This window comes from Ursus americanus, chromosome 15, assembly GCF_024610735.1.
Source record: "Ursus americanus isolate L20-20 chromosome 15, mUrsAme1.1.p, whole genome shotgun sequence".
Classification (NCBI taxonomy): Eukaryota; Metazoa; Chordata; class Mammalia; order Carnivora; family Ursidae; genus Ursus; species Ursus americanus.
Window position 1 is genome coordinate 9,005,113 of NC_142141.1, and position 17,444 is coordinate 9,022,556.

Consider the following 17,444-nt stretch of genomic DNA (forward strand, 5'->3'; position numbering starts at 1 on the left):
CGCCTCTTCATCAGATGCTTCTCCCATCTTGATGCATTATCTGCTCACAGAAAGAGCAAAGGCTGGGGGCAGGAGACCATGACAGGAGATCTGACCTGTCCGACGTCCCACAGCTAACTGGGTGCTCTTGGAGTCTCCTTGACAACCCCCTGCCGAGGTTTCCAGTGAGGGCAGAGGAGACTTTCGTCTCCTTACCCCATTCTGTGCATTGCATGAGCAACCCGTCCCCTGACCCGCCATCCGTATCCCACTTCCGTGCAATCCTACGGCTCTGGGGACAGCCGGGGTAACTCATTTCGGGAAAATAGGCAACACTATGCTTTCAGACCTTTGAAAACCTACCCTCCGTCTGGCTCTGAGGACACTTTTCATGAACGCCCAGAGTCCCTCACAGAGAAAAGGAATGCGCCATCTTGCTGCACCTCAAGGGCTCAGGCTGAGAATGCCCGGCCTTGTACAGAAAATGTGACACGGTTTTCAGTAGAGGAAAGGCTAAGTTGGATTCTAGAAATCCACTTCCAAACAGTTTCGTTTTGCAGCTAAATCCCGGAGCAGAGCAGTCTCTAAAACAGAGAAATGCCTGGAATCCTGGGTCTGAAGCTGGAGCATACGTTCGTGAATAGGGTGCAAATCCCTGACGGGGGCTGGGCTGCAGGGGGAGTAAGTCCCTGCCGCTCATCTAATCAGAAACTCGTCTCCCACCTGTGCCCCTTCTCCTCCGCTCAGCTTCTCTGTCCCGGCTTAGTCTGCATCCCTAGTCCTGGGATGCACCAAGGTTGGGCAGAGGACGGCCAGAGGCTGGAGGGTTTTATCCGAGAGATGTAGCGCCCCCGAGACAGGTTAAACGAAGGCGTCCTGCTGCTCGTGTCCGGCCAGGCTCCGCGGAGCGCCTCGGTGCTGGCAGGAGAGCATCCTCCCACCCCATCCGCTGATCCCCCAGAAGCTCGAGGGGTCTCAGAAGTAGCACTACATACAGGGAACAGTGGCATCCCTGAGAAGGGGTAAGGAGGCCAGGTGGGGAAGTATCTAGAACTGAAGCTAGCTAACATGTTCTGAGCATTTTCTATGTGCCAGGTCCCCTCCTAAGCCTTTTGCTTGTATCATCTCATTACTCCCCACAAAACCACCATGGGGGGAAATAACACTCCCCCAGTCACTAGACGTGGAAACTGAGACACAGAATTTAATTAATTCGCCTAAGGTCTAAGCCAGGAAGTAGCAGACCCAGAACTCACTCCCCGTACTCAGCTGCAGATCCTGATCCTGGCCACCTCGTCCTACTCCGGCTCCAGGGAGAACCCCCGCCCTTGGGTAGACAGTCGCTCAAAGGGGATGTTTGTTATGCCCTTTGTCTCTTTGTCTGCCAACCACTGCCCACAAAAGAGCCAAGGGAAGACAGCTGGAGGAATCTCAGCTCTCTCCAGGAAACCGCTTCCTGCTGGGGGAGTGTTGTGGGGGCAGGCAGCCATCCATGGCCAGAGGAGATGGAATATTGCCCGGAGACAGAGGGCTGGATGAAATGACCTCTCAGGCCCTTAACAGTCTTCCTGCCCAGGACCCCACTGCTTCAGGTATACCAACCGCTGCCTCGGACCTCCACCCAGAGAGAAACCTAATTATATCCCCCCCCCCAACGTTCTTTTCTGCCACTCCACCCCCCCTCCCCACTCCCTGACCCCTGGCTCCCCTCCTCCCCACCCCGCACATCCCCAAAGCTGCTCCTGCCCTCTGGGCTTCGAGGGCCAGCGATGTGAGATCAATCCGGACGATTGCGAGGACAACGACTGTGAGAACAATGCCACCTGCGTGGACGGGATCAACAACTATGTGTGCATCTGCCCTCCTAACTACACGGGTAAGGTCCCCGACACCTGTGCACCGAGGCCGGCTAGGTGTCGTGTGCTAAAGAATACTATTTTCTTAGCTTCTCTCAGGGCCCCCACCCTCTCCCCCTGTGGACAGAGACGTGAGTCCCCAAAACCTGGTGGCATGCCAGGAGGGGCTTCCCAGAGGCCCGCTCTGCGTGTCACCCCGCTTCATGCCCCCCGGCACATCACTAGCTCCTCCCTGCTTTGAAACAGGGTCCCAGGGCACTTGCAGCCCTTTGCTGCGGTAGCTGATGGCCACCGCCTCCTCTGGGAACCCCGGCGACCCAGTGGTGGTTGAGGCCAGCGACAAGTGCTTGCATTACATTTCCTGTTTGTTCAGGTCTAGTCTGCTTTCGCTGGGAATTTACACTTTCTAGATGCTCTGCTAGGAGTTGAGGATACAAAAATGACCAAGACAAAGTTCCCTCTCCTCAGAAGTTCATCGTCAAGTAGAGAGAGATGTATTCACTAGAAAGAGAACGTAACACCTGTAAGCCCCGGGGGGTCATGGGATGGCAGAGGAAGAACCTCACCCAGCCGGAGAATCAAGGAAGCCCCCCCGCCCAGGTTATTCCTCGGGATAATCATCCTGCCCATGCATCCCCAAAACACAGCACCTTTATTTCCTATATTAACAGCCCCTGATGAGAACAGTCAAACTAACAGACTAGGTGATGAAGCAAAATGCCACCCGGGGTACAGACACAGCCTCCTCTGTTATAGGGTCAACCCAAAGCGGCATCTCGCCGAATGGAATTCCATAAACTCCATGAGCTCTTTGAGGAAAAGCCTCCAGGAACAGAAAGTTGGAGCAGCACTATACGTAATAATAGTTCTCTTTCACATGATACAAAGCTTCGTATTAGAGGTTCTGACAATTCTTGCTTTAAACGCTGTTCACTTTGTTTAACCCAGCAAGTTCCAAATTTATTTGAAGTCAGAACTTCCTCCTACCCAGCCCAGAACTCCTTCCCAACCCAGACATCCTGTGCTGCAAGAAACATATTTTAGGAAATAGCAACCTAAGGCAAGGATGGAAACTAGGACCAGGCACCCCAGGGACTGCTACACGCTGCCCTACTGGCATGTGGCTTGGCGTCAGGAATGAGGTAGGAGATGGGAATACACAGACGATGATTAGAGGCAGTCCTGAGGCCTGCGGAGAAGGAAGTCAAGTAGCCCCCATTGCCGCTCAGGACCCTGTGCCTTAAGCAGACCCCCTGCCCGTTAGGCATGTATTCTCTAAGCACACTCTTGGGACTGTGGTGGAGTACGCCAAGGCCGACTGAGAAAACCACCTGCTACTCCTCAGCCTCCTGGAGTCCCAGGGAAGGCTTTATACTGGAGAAAAGTGCAGGGCAATCTGCTGATGGTCTACTCCTCTCCATCTTCCACCTTCCCAGAGAGGAGTTATAGCCAAGAGTTAAGTTAGCAAAAGGCAACACTTATTATGAATCTACTGTATACAGACCACTGAATTAGCTACTAGGTATACCAAGAAATCCAAAAGCATGCCCTCAAGGGGCATCTGGTCTACCTAAGATGAGAGGAGGAGTCATATAGGGTTAAATCATTGGTCCAGAAGAATCGGCTCAGTACCAGAAGACAGAACACATCCCAGCAGTTAAAAAAGAGAAGGCAAAGGGACTCAAAATAGGCTTTGGGGCAAAGGGAGGGTGTGAACTGAGTTTATGGTGGGCAAATGGGCAGAGGAAGGGGGGCTGAGGAGACACTTACTAAGGTGGCTTCCTGCCCCAGTGGAATAGCGTGGCCTGTGTCTGCGGTTAACTAAAGTGTAATTCTATCGCGAATGGGATGCCTTGGTTTTCTCTGTCCCCGAAAATGCCACTCCCACACAGACGCCTGTCTGCCTCTCTGGGTCTCTCCAGGAAGTGAGGAAGAGGAAACAGCTGAGGAAACACACAGTGCCCTCTGTGGTCTGGAGAGGCTGGCAAAATGAGGACAGGGTAGGGGTCAGCTTGTCCCCATCATAGCAGAGAACAGACTGGGGGCTCTGTATGTCATCCATTTCCTCCCCAGCCACCCTCAGGACCTTCCTCTGTCCCGTCCCAGCAGCTTCCCTGCCCGTGTTCCCACCCCCACCTCTGAGAGAAATTCCATGGGTGAAGTTTTCCTCTCTTAGGTCAGTCTCCACCTGGCTTAACCAGGTGGCATTTAAGGGAACCCAAAGCTCGGGGGTGCATGTGCCGCTGCCCTCGTCCCCGCTGTCCTGTCTCATGCCGCTCCCCATTCCCAGAACACATCTCAGGGGGCGTGAGCTCTGGGGAGCTTACATGCAAGTGCCATCCTTGGGTATTTATGACCCATTAGGCATTTCTTGGCATGACGAATTTCAAAGGGAGTGTATCCAGAGACCTAAACTTCAAAATTCCTTTCATATTTTCTTCTCTGAGAAAATCCAGGGGGCTTACTTGTCTGCAGCAGGTGGAGAAGCCACGTCCGCTCCTCCAGGAGACCTCTGACCTTCCATGGAGTTTACCCCTGCGGTGACACATCAATGCTACACCCACTGATTTGTAGATCTGCCCCACTAGGCCATGGGGAGGATGAGACCAGGTCACTGTTCCTAGAACCCGTCATGGTGTCTGCCACACAAGAGGTGCTCAGAAAATGGATATGGAGTGAGAACAACAATTAAGCATGGCCCAGACTCAGGGGCCGGCATCCTGTGGGTTCAGCTATAGCAGCCCCTGAATGATCACATGAAACGGCCGAGCGATGGTGCTAGGACAGCGCCCGGGGGAAATCCTAGCATCTTCCCAGTGTCACTGCTAGGGAGGCCGAGGTACAGGGAAAGGATACCCCGAGAGAGTGAGCCCAGGATGCCTGAGATCCAGGACCTCCTGGCGGGGGGCTGAATGGATCTGACCTTCTAGCCAGGGTCTCCCGGGCGCCTGACCCTTCTACCCACCCCCACAGGTGAGCTGTGTGACGAGGTGATTGACCACTGCGTGCCCGGGATGAACCTCTGTCAGCACGAGGCCAAGTGCATCTCCCTGGACAAAGGATTCAGGTGAGGCTTGGCTTTGTGTCCCCAGCAGCACAAGGTCCTGAGGTCTCTGCCTCCAGTGGGGCCCTCTCCATTCTCTCCCTCTCCCGATCTCTCTCTCTGCCTGTTACTTGTTCTTGACCGTGTCCTTCTCTGTGTCTCTGACTGGTCATGGCCTAATTCTTCCAGTCTCTCGGTTTCCCTGGGCATGTGCTTCTGTCTCTGTCTCTTTGTGGTTCTCTCTCTTTGTAAGTCTGTCTCTTTCTCTGTGTGTCTGTAAATAGACAGGCGGACAAATGGAGATAAAGATATCCCCTCTTTCCTGTACCACTCTCCTTCCCGTCTCGCTCCCCCTCCTTCCTTGTCTCCCGACCCGCCCCCCTCAACCCCAGCATGGCTTTCCTCCCCAGAGCGAGTGCAGTAGAGCAAGCCCACTGAGGGAGCTGAGTCTGAAGGGCGTCTGTGCATCCCTCACCACGTTCTGCCCTCCGTGGCTCCAGCCAGTTTGCTAGCTCATGCACCTGTGTATGTTGGGGGGCCAGGGAGGGGAAAGGGAACACTGACTCGGTTCAGCAGCCATGGCCATTGGGGGAGCTGTCTCTCTGGTGAGCAGCAGAGCCCACAGGAGCTCGGGGAGCACAAGAGCAATTCTAAGGGTGGAGGGAGAGTCTGCCTCAGGAGAAGACACCTGTTCTAGAGCCTGAGAATCAAATGACACCCCTGGGAAATCACTCCCGGGCTCTGTCCCTACTTCCTCCTCCACTCCACCTTCGTGAAAACATGTACAATTGCCTGTTCTAGAGACCACCCTGAGATCCTTGAGTCCTGGGGTCATCTGACATCAGTAGGGACATCCCAGAACCCCAGGGCCAAGAACAGTCTCCCCTAAACACTCTCCCAAAGCTGCCTTGCACTCACAGTTGGCTCCCCTCATCCCCAACAGACTCTGTCCAACCCTGGAGGGGCGGGCCTCTAGCACCAGAGACTCTGGGGGAGCGTGCAAAGACCAGAGCAGCTGGGGCACCCCAGAAGAGCCTTCAGCAAAGATATCTGAAGTGACTCCACAGAGTCACCCCTAAAGATGAGGGATGTGGGTCTGGAGCTCCACGCCTATGCTGATGGGTCTTTAGAAAGAATCCTGACCAGCCTTTCATCCAGAGCATCTCCAGCCTCTGGAGGACGAAGCTCATGCTGTGGGTCTGGATGGCTCCAGGATCCGTCATCAGTCTGAGTCTGTCCAGCTTTCAGTCGTAAGGCAGAGAGTCCCCAGACTCGGGCGTTTCTGAGACTGTGATGCTGTGCCACAGAGCTTAGCGCTTCACGGAAGATCCGGAGGCCAGTGACATCAGAGAGTCACAGAATCTTAGGGACTTAGGAACTGTGGACTCTTAGATTCATAGGTCTCCAAGATGTAAGAACTTGAGAACTCTTATGACCCTAGAATCTAAGAATTGTGGGTTCTAGTTGTTGTCCCCCAGTGGGCCGACCCTTCAGTCCTCAGATTCTCACTGTGGTAAGTGCTGTGGGTGTTACAAGAGGTTTTTGATTCCATCCCTCTCGAGGCCCTTGCCATTGCCCTGGGGGAGGAAAATTTGACAGAAAACAAATGTGTAGAAAGAAGGCACATCTGGGGCCCTCAGTTTGGGCTCTGGGCGCTGCTGGGAAGCTGAGGAAGGGAGAGAAGAATGTAGTAAAGCAAGGGAAGCCCCCACACACTTCAGGAGGTGAGCTGGGATGGACGGGATTTGAATGAGCTGGCGGGGGGAGGGTCCCACCAGCCGGAGAAGGGTCTAGAATAGGTGAAGGTGAGAGAGTGACATGAGCATGTCTTGTCTAGTGTTTTCCTTTCCTATTTTGACATCTCAAGCCTAGAGCTCATCACCAGGGTAAATGCGAGAGCCTCTGCTTAGAGCCTCTGGTTTTGCTGACAGCAAAGGAAGCTTCAGTCCTTCCATGCACACGCCCTGTTCAAATTCGCCTTATCTGCTCCAGTCCCCTCTGCGAGGTGCTGCGTGCGCTCTTAGCTAGGGGCTGCTGGAGTGTGAGTAAGGGTGAGGATGCCTCCAAACCCCCCTGCCCCACTTGTCCTACTCCCGGATTTGGCTTCAACTCAGGGCTGCTCTTTAGCTGAAGGAAGAGGCGAAGGGGAGGAAGAGATGCGTGGAACAAACTGCACCAAAGCAGAGCAGGCCGGACTAACACGCAGAGTGCCCTGGGTGTGCCTGCGAGGGGCAACAGGGGCGCCCAGGCATCTGAGCTGGGGAGAGTGGAAGATCAGAGCTGGAAGGATCAGTGGCATTCCTTGAGCTCAGAGGACGCTGGCTTGACAGAGCACGGTGAGCATGAGACCTGGTCAGAAGCGGTCCATCCAGGGTTTAGGTCTGAGGTTGGGGTGCTAGGGACTTGGGACCAGACACGTAAGCGAGGCCAGAGATCGTGATCCTCTGGTACTTGTCCCTAGAAACCTCACTCTTCCGTAGCCAAGGCCCCTTGAGTTCTAGGGGCATAGAGAATACGGAGTAGGAAGAATCTAGAATATAAAAGGAAACCAGTCTAGCTTTCAAAATCTTGAGATAACATAGTCACGCACAGTGTCTTCTCACGAATTGAAGAGGTCTACAGGCCAGCTCAATAATGTGCATTTTATTAAAATGCATTTAAGTCAAAAACCCCTTCTCACAATGCAACATCTCCTAATCTCAATCCCCCTCGCCTCCCCACCCCGCTGCTCTCCTTCCTTCTGCTCAGCCATATCCCAAGGCTGCAGGGACAGGAACAAGAGGCGTGCAGCCAAAGCAGCCTTTGCCCAAGGTCGAAGGTGTTTAATGCTCTAACGAGGTATAATGCTCCTGGTATAATGCTCTAACGAGGACTCAACAGAACAGATAACACTATATAACTGTCTGTGATATGAACACTGAAATCTCAACGTACCAAAACCCGGAAAATAAGGACAGAAACCCATGACCGCGGGAGTCACAGTGACAGAAACCCAGATCGTGATGATTACCGCGCGCCGAGGACGTACTGTGCGTCGGGCACCGCGGCCGATCTCCCATAAGGCTCCGCGGTCTCGGGCTGTAAAAACAACTGCCCGCTCCCTGGCTGGGGCTGAGGTGCCGCGCGGTGAAGCAAGCCACCCAGGCTCTCGCACGCAGAAACAGCCGGCGCTGCGAGCCGATCCGGGCCCTGCTGACTTATTAGCTAACTCGGGAGACTCCTGATGTCCTGGGACCAAGGACGTCACTTGGTTACGCCCCCTTAGCCAGAATCAAAAAATCATATACCAAACAAAATCATCTCAGCCTTACATTTTAGAAGAAAGGCGAGGGGAAACATTTGAGAACATGGGGGAATGTACGCTATACCCCCAGGTGCTTCTCTTCAGCAGAAGACGAAACGGTGTGCAGATCGTCGCTATGGGAAGCGAGGTGCGGGATCCGGCAGCAGCCGCGTCCCAGGGGAGCTTGGTGGGAGTGCTGATTCCCAGGCCCTGCCCAGACTCCCTGATCAGCACTTTACCGGGATCCCCGGGAGCTTTGTTGGAGAAGCACAGGCGTGGAGCGGGCTGTGGCGCTGTCAGGAAGGACCGAGCACATTCGCCTCCAGACCTGCATGCTGTCTGCGAGGGAGCATGGCTCCCGACTCCTCATGGAGCCTCCTGGGCCCCCTGGACCCCGTGCCTGACAGGCTGTAGCTTAGCTGCAGGCACTGAGTGGCGACTGTTGCCTCCGAGAGGCTCATGCGGCTTGAACTGCTGTGGGTACTCCCTAGAAGGCAGGGGACACGAAGACAGACGCCTCCAGGGCCAGACTTAACACCAGTAGGGTACTGAGCACATACCCCCACAAGAGGCTTGCCCGATCTGCTTAAAAACTGGGGTGGAGTGTGGGCTAGGACATGAAAGTCTGCACTTTCTGGGGCAGCAGGAGGTCACATATTTCAAATTTACCCTTCAAATAAGTAAAGGTGAACAGCCGATTTTGGTTTCTGAATGCAGGCTCAGTGGATCCTCAGATTCTAGAACTCGTCCTCCAGCGACACCCCACCCCCAAGCGCCTTACCCAGCCACGAACCCACTACACACACCATGCTCCGCCAACCAACCCCAACGATGCTCGGATCCACTTGTCATTCCACTCTACCTACTCCTACAGGGGGAGGAGCGAGGAGAGGGAGGAGGGAGCACAGCCCCTTTGTCCTGATGCTTCTCGGGTCAGGCTCCAATGTCCATGTACTCAGAGCTCTTGCTTCCCCCTCTCTCCGTCCCACCTTCCTCCTCTGACCTGGGTAGGCTGTGCTTATTATTATGCTCCACCCAGTAGAATTCAGCTGGTGGCCCAAAGAGGTACCCAGGCTCCAGGCCTGCGGGAGGCAGAAGCGCCAGGAAGTGTCTGTGCTCACGTGTGTCTGGGTGTACATCCGCGCACCTGTGAGTAATGCAGTGCCTTCAGGTCTGTTTCTTGCTGGGACCCTGGCACAGTGTCACCCAGACAGAGGAGCCCAGGGCTGCATGTTCCAGGCTCACGCTCAGGGAGGCCAGTGTGGACCGGGGTGCACCTGGGCCAGCAGGTGGTGGGGCTGCAGTGCCCACCGCTCTCACAAAGGAGCCGCGTGTCAGCAGCGCCGCTGCCAGCTCCTAAACACAGGAGCCCCCACATGACGCAAGCAGACATCAGCTTGCAAGGACCCAGAGTCCACGGATGGCTGGTGAAGCTGACCATGGGCCAGGCTTCGGGGACCCATCGAGAAGTGAGGGACTTGGGAATGTGGGTACACAGACAAGACAGGAGGCCCCCCAGAAGCCGGCCTGGCCCCCAGAACAGCCTTGCTCTGCTGTGTTCCAGGTGTGAATGTCTCCCCGGCTACAGCGGGAAGCTCTGTGAGGTGGACGACGACGACTGTGTGGCCCACCGGTGCCGCCACGGGGCCCAGTGCGTGGATGCAGTCAACAGCTACACGTGCATCTGCCCCCAGGGCTTCAGGTATGGTGGAGGGGTGCCTCAGGAAGGGGCCTACAGGCTGGGGGACTGGCAGGCTAAGGCAGGCAGGGTGGAGACCCACTCCTAGGCAGCGCTAGCCCTGGGCCTCCTGGGTCTCCTTGGGAGGTCAGCCCTTCCATGTCCGAGAGCAGATGCTGTTAAGCCCATGTTATAGTCAGAGAGAAGAGCCATCCAGGGCAACTGGGTGGGAGTTGGACTTAGGATCCAGCTCACGTGATGTCAAGCTTGGCCACGATTCCTTCCAACGGGAGATGCTACCGTCTCGGAGCTCAGCTTACAGGGTGGGGGTAGTCACATGGCCACACTGGCAGGGATCTTCTCTTTAGGCTGGACAACAAAAACACTATTGTGCCCTAATGGTAGAAAAATGGAAGTAAATGGGAGAGCTTAGGGTTAACCCCTGGAATCAGTGAAACCAGAAGAGACAGAGGGAATGGGAGGCACTGGCAGGTGGTCAGGAGAGGTCCGAGGGGTATGTGGAAGGAGAGGCTGGGTTCCAGCCCTGGCGCCCACACTGACTGGAAGGGAAAGGCGCAGGGGGTGCTGGAGGGGAGGCAGGGACCAGCCTTAAGGTGGGGGGAGGGGTGACAGGTTGGGGCTGTTCGATGTACCTTAGTACTCACTGCATGGCATAAACCCAGCTATGCAAATGGCCCTTGATCACGGTCTCTGAGAAGGAATCATGAAGAAGTCCAGTTTTCCCAACCCTGGTTGAGACCATCTACATGAGGCTTGTGAAAATATAAATTCCTGAGCCCCACCCCAGAGCTACTAAATTAGAATGGAGGACAGGGGAGCGGGGACAAGGGGCTAGGAATCTGTGCTTTGTTTTAGGGTCTTAAGTTGTGGTAGGACACCTGTAACGCGGGGTTTACACCTGCAGCATGTGGAAGCGTGCAGCTCCGCAGCAGTAAGGGCACTTGCTCTGTCCCTCAGCCAACGCCGTCATCCGTCTCCAGAGCTTTTGAGTCTCGCAAAACTGAAACTCTGCATCCATTACACACTCCCTTCCCAAGCCCCCTCCCCCGGCCACCTCCATTCTACTTCCTGACCCAATTTAAAGGTGACCACTCTGAGTACCTCATGTAAGTGGAACCATACAGTATTTGCATGTTCGTGACTGCTTTATTTCACTAGGCATGATGTCCTCAAGGTTCACCCACCTTGTAACAGGCATCAGAATGACCTTTTTTAAGGCTGAATAATATTCCATTATATGTCTGTGCCACGTTTTGTCCATTTGCAAATTTATCCCAGATGATTCTGATGGCACGAGATGTGGGGACCGGCACCCTCATCCAACCCTATTATTGTAAAAACAGGGAAATGGGGGTTAGAGAAGGAAAGGGCTTGCCCCAGTTGTTGGGAAGGCTGGAACAAGTCCCAGTCCCCATCTTTCTTCCCTCTCCCTGCTAATGGCTCTTCAGCCCAAAGAACTCTGATTGTCTCCTCTTCACTGTCCTCCCCTCATCTCTCCCCCATCTTCTCTCCCCTCCTCCCAGTGGGCTCCTCTGTGAGCAGCCCCCACCCATGGTCCTGCTTCAGACCAGTCCCTGTGACCAGTACGAGTGCCAGAATGGGGCCCAGTGCATCGTGGTGCAGCAGGAGCCGACCTGCCGCTGCCCCCCAGGCTTTGCCGGCCCGAGGTGCGAGAAGCTCATCACCGTCAACTTCATAGGCAAAGACTCCTACGTGGAACTAGCCTCCGCCAAGGTCCGGCCCCAGGCCAACATCTCCCTGCAGGTGCGCTTCACTCCAACATGACCCAAGCCCCAACTGTTCTGAGAACAGCCGCTGTTCTTTGGACAAGTCCTGACTGGCTCTCACTGCAAATGGCAGCCCCTGCTCCCAGCCGCATCTGTTCATTTACCTAGAAAATATTCACTCAAATATTGTATGTCAGACACTGTGCTGGCAATGGGGACTCGATGGTGGACAAGACAGACAAAGCCCCTTGTCCAGGGCAAGGTACAAGCAGAGGGCCAGTGCCAATCCTGGGTGTTGTGGGAGCACATGGGACAGAGAGCCTCACCTGCTGGGAAGAATGAGGACGGCTCCCCAGAGGCAGTGATAACTAAACTGAGATCTGAAGGATGAGGAGGAGTCTGCCTAGAGAAGGATAGAAGGGTGAGGGGATGCCGTCTAGCCTGAGAGGTCAGCATGTACAAAGGCCCAGAGGCACACACAGGCAGGGCATTTTTCAGGGAATGAAAAACCATTTAGTAGGAACCAAATTCTTTTCCAACTAACTTCTTTCAGGTTCCCTACCTGTGGACCTGAGCACATTTATTCTAAGATGCATCTCTGGGTGACCTAAATGCTTCTGGGCGGGGTGAAGCAGGGACGGTATATGGTTGAGAAGCAGTAGACCCCTGCCTATCGGCTTGCTAGGGAGGAAGAACCCCAGAGACACAGCAAGAGGACGCAGGCCAGTTAGCGGCCCCTGCCACATGGCACTAACTAGGGCCCTGCTCCCCTCTCAGTTATGGCCGCACTGGCCCAGCTTTACGCTTACGGTGACAATTTTTATCCAACACAGATCCACTGAGCGCCTCTGCATGCCAGGCCCCACTACAGGTAGGGGGGCTGCAGAGACGCACAGGACGGTCAAGCTGCCCCAGCTTGCAGAGCGGCAGGCCGGAAGGGCAGGCAGGCCTCTGAGATGGGGGCTGACCCTGGGCACACATGAGGAGGCGGCTCTGGCTGCCCTCAGCCTCTCCTGCGTTCTCCTCCGACCCAGGGACCTGAATGTTGGGTCCCAGTGAGCCAGAGCAGCACGTGCAGACATGCAGAGGTCCCATCAGACCATCTGATCCATTTCCAGTCCTTCAGGCTGCACTTGTGCTGGGTGGAGGGAGCTGACAGGCTAGTCACCTGCAGCCTCTGGGTGGCAACTTCTGAACCAGGGGCTTTCCGCCTTGACACCACATTAGAATCACCTGGAGAACTCCTAAAATGAGCTTTGCCTGGGCCCCACCCCCCAGAGATTCATATGGCGTTGGTTTGGGGTAAAGCCTAGACACCGGTGTTTTTAAAAATTCCCCAGATTGACTCTTAACACAGTGCCTAGTTCATAGTAAACACAGAATGAAATGGTAATTGTTAGCTTTTTATTTATAAATATTATATTTTATACAGAGAGACTGAGGCCCTGAGAGGGACAAGGGTTTGGGTGGGATCACATTGTATTCTGGTGGGAGAGGCGATTAGAACTCAAGGCTCCTGACCCCACCCCCCACACAATAATATATCTTATATGTAATAATCTAATAATATTTATATACATAAAGGCACACGTGGGTCCTCAGTAAATACTTACTGAATTGAATTGCTCGATCAGCATTTGCTGGAGTGTAAGTATGCCCTCCTGGAAATTCCCAGGCTAGACAGAGGAACGAAATAGGGACGTGAATTCAGACCTGGGGTTCATCCAGAAGATGCCGCCTGGAAGAGGTCTCTGTGAGGTGGGGTTGGGGAGACTAGGCTTCAGGGGAGTCCTGACCCTCATGCCTCTCCCCAGGTGGCCACAGACAAGGACAACGGCATCCTTCTCTACAAGGGAGACAACGACCCCCTGGCGCTGGAGCTGTACCAGGGTCACGTGAGGCTCGTCTATGACAGTCTGAGCTCCCCACCAACCACGGTTTACAGGTAAGAACCACAGCCCCTCCCGCCAAGGCACAAGCGCCACACCTTCCTGAGTGCTTTCCGCTCAGAGACAAGATGCGAGGGGCCCCTCTGAAGCCCCTTCTCCCCGCCCCCTCCACACTCACACGCTTTGCCTGGCTCAGAGCTGCGGGTGGGACGGCTAGAGGCAGTGTTGGAGGAAGAGGCAGGAGATGAAGGCCCACCCTGCGGGGAGATGACACCTCATTACCATAAGATAAATGGCCAGCTGGCTACTGTGCAGGAGCGCGTGCGCCAATGGGGATGAGGCTGCTTAATGAGGTGCCCTTTTCGAAATGTCATCCTAATCTTTTATTAGTTTAAGAAAGAAAACAGGGGGGATTAGCATGCAACTCAAGGGGAAGAAATCTCAGAGCACGAGGGAGCAGGACTATTCCTTAAGTGACTTTCAAACTGTTTTGAAGGATGGTTTTCCCCTAAACTTCAGTTTTTCCAACAGTCACCCTGATTTTTACGTTAAGCTATAAAAATATGGTCTGTCAGCTGTACTGTTCCTTAGCAGGCTACCTTACATCAGCTTTCAAATCTGCATACTCCTTACGTTCGGCTTCATCTTAAGTAATCTAGAACCTAGGAAACTGCTCTCTCCTACAGCCCTTGTCAGGGAGCCAGTGGGCTGAGGGTTAGCACAGAGCCCTGGGGAGACCCCAGGCTCTTTCTCTCACCCATGGGAACAACCCAGTGAAGGATGCCCATGCCTAGGTCTGCATGCCAAGCCTGGTGACAGACCCTTAGTGTCCTAAAGAGCCCAAGTCTCCCGAAATCCTGTATTTAAAATGGGTTTGTTTCCAGTCTTCTCTGTGGCAGCACCCGCTGTGCCCCAGCAGTGCGCTCTTTCACTCACTCAGTAAACATCTCCCAGATGCCTGTGTGGGCCGGGTCCTGGGCTAGGTATGGAGGACACACAGTTAAACAAAACACAATCCAGGGAAGAAGGCAGGTGTATAAACAAGCAACAGTCATAGAGGCAGAATAAAATAGGTGTCCCAGAAGACACTGATACATGCTATGGGACATTGAAGGAGCAGACATTTCTGCTCAGAGGACCAGGGAAGGCTCCCTGGAGGAAGAGGTAAACATTTGAGCTGAAACTGGCTGACAAGCATTTCCACAGGTGGAGAAGTGAGCAGGCCCTTGGCGGGGGAGGGGGGAGACCCCCTCAGTATGCACAGAAGCCATGCTGTGGGGGGCTGGGGTTAATGGAGCGCACAGAGTCACTGTGGTGACCTTTGGCCACCTAGGAAGACCTCCTCAGCCTCAGGGCCAGGGTGTCAAACCAAAGCTGTCAGGGGAGCTGGCAGTTTGCAAAATTCTGCCCGCTGAGGCCCGCCGCGCAGCCCCCAGTGTGCGAATGAGCAGTCAGCACCCCCAGCGGGGATTTACAGGCCTGGAGCAGCTGGATTCTGAGGCTGCTTTATGGGGGTGCCTGGTTTTTTTCATCTGCCCAGCTGTAGTCGCAGGTGGGGGTGCTGGTACTTCAAGGTCCTACTCCAGGCCCTAGGGCAAACACACAGAAAAGCCTGTCTGAGCCCCTACCTGCCCCAGAATGGGAACAGGCTGACTATTCCTGAGTTCCGAGACTTGTCAGAGAGACTTCGGGCATTATTTCCTACCTGCAAGGCCAAGGGGCCAAGTAAGGGAACAGACTTGGGGAAAGTGGACTGTGGTAGCCTGGAGAGTATAGGCTTTGTCTGAAGGGGACTGCTGACCCCAGCTCCAGCAGATGATGCCATGTGGGAACACAGATCATCAAGAGACGCTAGAAACTCGGCATTTCTATGTGAAATAGCTCAGTGTTTAAATGTGGGCCACAAGACAGCTCTATTTAGCCCACCGGGCATGCTCCCTGAGTCTCAATGACCACAATCCCATCCACTGCCAAGGTCTCTGTCTCAGTTACCCCTCATCACAAGCCCCAGGCAAGCGTCATCACTCCTATTTTAGAGATGAGAAACATGATCTCAGATGAAGTCTTTGGCCCCAAAGCACAGAAGCCAGTAAAGCGGCAGAGCTGAGATTCAAACCCAGGTCAGGCTCCCAGAGAACCCACTCTCCCACCATGCTGGGGCCGGAAGGCCAGGGCTAGAGAGAGTGAGACCATGCAGCCATGGGCATGGGTAGGGGGCGGGGCAGGGGGCAGGTGTTGCTGCAGTCCGCTCCAGAGGTCTCAGGCTACTGCTTAGCTGAAATCCCAGGGACTATTTGGTCCTGTGAGGCTCTATCGCCACCTAGTGGCCAGAACTCAGCATTCAGGTGAACATGCCCAGTACCTGAAAGAATGACCGTGGAGTAGGGTTCTGTGGCTTAGGAGCTTGGGTTTCCATCTTGCCTCCACCACTTCCACTTTAAGACTGTGAGCTGGACACCTTACGTCTCTGAGCCTTAGGCCTTTTATTTCTAAAATGGAGAAAAAAACTATGTCCCCTGTGGGGGTTATTAGGGTTAAATAAGAGAATGCAGGTCAAGTGCTTACCACAGAGTAGCACAGTGCCTAGCCCTGTAAAGCACTCAATACATGCCCACTATTCGTATTAGAAGCAGAAGAGAGAGGCACCTGGCTCTCGGTCCATTAAGCGCCTGACTCTTGATCACAGCTCGGGTCTTGATCTCAGGGTTGTGAGCTCAAGCCCCATGTTGGGCCCCAACTGGGCAAGGAGCCTACTTTAAAGAAAAGAAAAAGAAGAAAAGAAGAGCACTTGACACACCCTCATGCCGTTCCCAGAGAGGAGCCACCCAGCTAGCTCTCCACGTCCAGTGCTATCTGCCTCCCACCTGATGCCGGGTCGTCTGGCCCGGTGGATGTTGAGGAAGACTCTCAGAGCCCAGCTGATTTCCTCCCTATAAAATGGGGCTCGGGAGTGCCTTCCTCAGAGATGGTTATGAGCCAGTGGAAGCAGCCAGAAACCCAAAGCCCTGGGCAGCTGGAAGGTTATGAATCAGAAGAGCTCTTCCAGGGTCCACAAACCTGCTCCCCGACTCCGTCCCTCCTGCCACACCCAGCTCCTCCTAGCCCAGGGTCAGGGTGGAGGAGGTCATCATTCCACCTCTGAGCGCTTGCTAGGTATCAGGGACCATGTGTTGTCCATCCGAGGTCGACACCCGTACTCTCGCTGTCATGTGTAAGTGGAAACTCGGATTTACAGAGTGATGGGACTTGCTCAGGGCCCCTCAGTTGGAGGACCCGTGTGAGACCAGATCTCTCCAACTCCCGAGCATGAACTAGCAGAAGAATGTAGCTGGAGGAAGGGACCTGCACAGAACACGCCCTTGTGGGTATCAGAGGAGGCCCTCCACAGACCTAAGCGGCTGGGGCACCTGGGAGCCTAGCACTTAATCAGGGGCAGAAGGGGTGGCCTCACCATCCTCTCTGCTCCTGCGGCTCCTACTAAACCACCGTCTCCAGGCCGCGGCCCTCCGTGGCGGTGCACTAGGGCCTGGCCAGCACAGGAACACAGGAAGGAAAGCAGCAGTGGGCTTGAGCCAGTGGCCAGGAAGAGGTTAGTGGGGTGTGTGTGTGTGTGTGTGTGTGTGTTTGCTGTGTCTGTGTTTATAATGGGAAAGCGGCTGCCTCAGACTGCATGAATTTTTATGTTGGAAGGGAATGCCAAGACCACCCACCCAGAGCCGCAGCCTCTCTACAACTCCCTCTGACAGGTGCCTGCCCCGCATTAGTTACACGGCTCGGGGATGGGGAGCCCATTCAGGACAGCGTCAGTCTACCCAATGGTTTGGGGACACAGCTGCATGTTCTTGCATGGATGTTTAAAAGCTGGGTGGGGACTCCAAGTCAGAAGCTTGTAGTCTCTGCACACCCGCCCTCACTCCCCCACCCACCATCAGCTCGTCTGCGGGAGCACGGGTCTGCTCACCACTTAG

The 17,444-nt window shown here is 54.6% G+C and overlaps 1 protein-coding gene across 1 annotated transcript in view; it reads left to right on the top strand.

Annotated features, from left to right (window-relative positions):
* Positions 1-17,444, top strand: part of SLIT3 (slit guidance ligand 3) — a 585,386-nt gene that overhangs the window by 556,145 nt on the left and 11,797 nt on the right. The window contains exons 28-32 of the mRNA XM_045792074.2: positions 1,716-1,855; positions 4,809-4,902; positions 9,726-9,863; positions 11,384-11,624; positions 13,402-13,532. Coding sequence (XP_045648030.1) covers positions 1,716-1,855; positions 4,809-4,902; positions 9,726-9,863; positions 11,384-11,624; positions 13,402-13,532 — 744 coding nt within the window. The remainder of the gene's footprint in view (positions 1-1,715; positions 1,856-4,808; positions 4,903-9,725; positions 9,864-11,383; positions 11,625-13,401; positions 13,533-17,444) is intronic.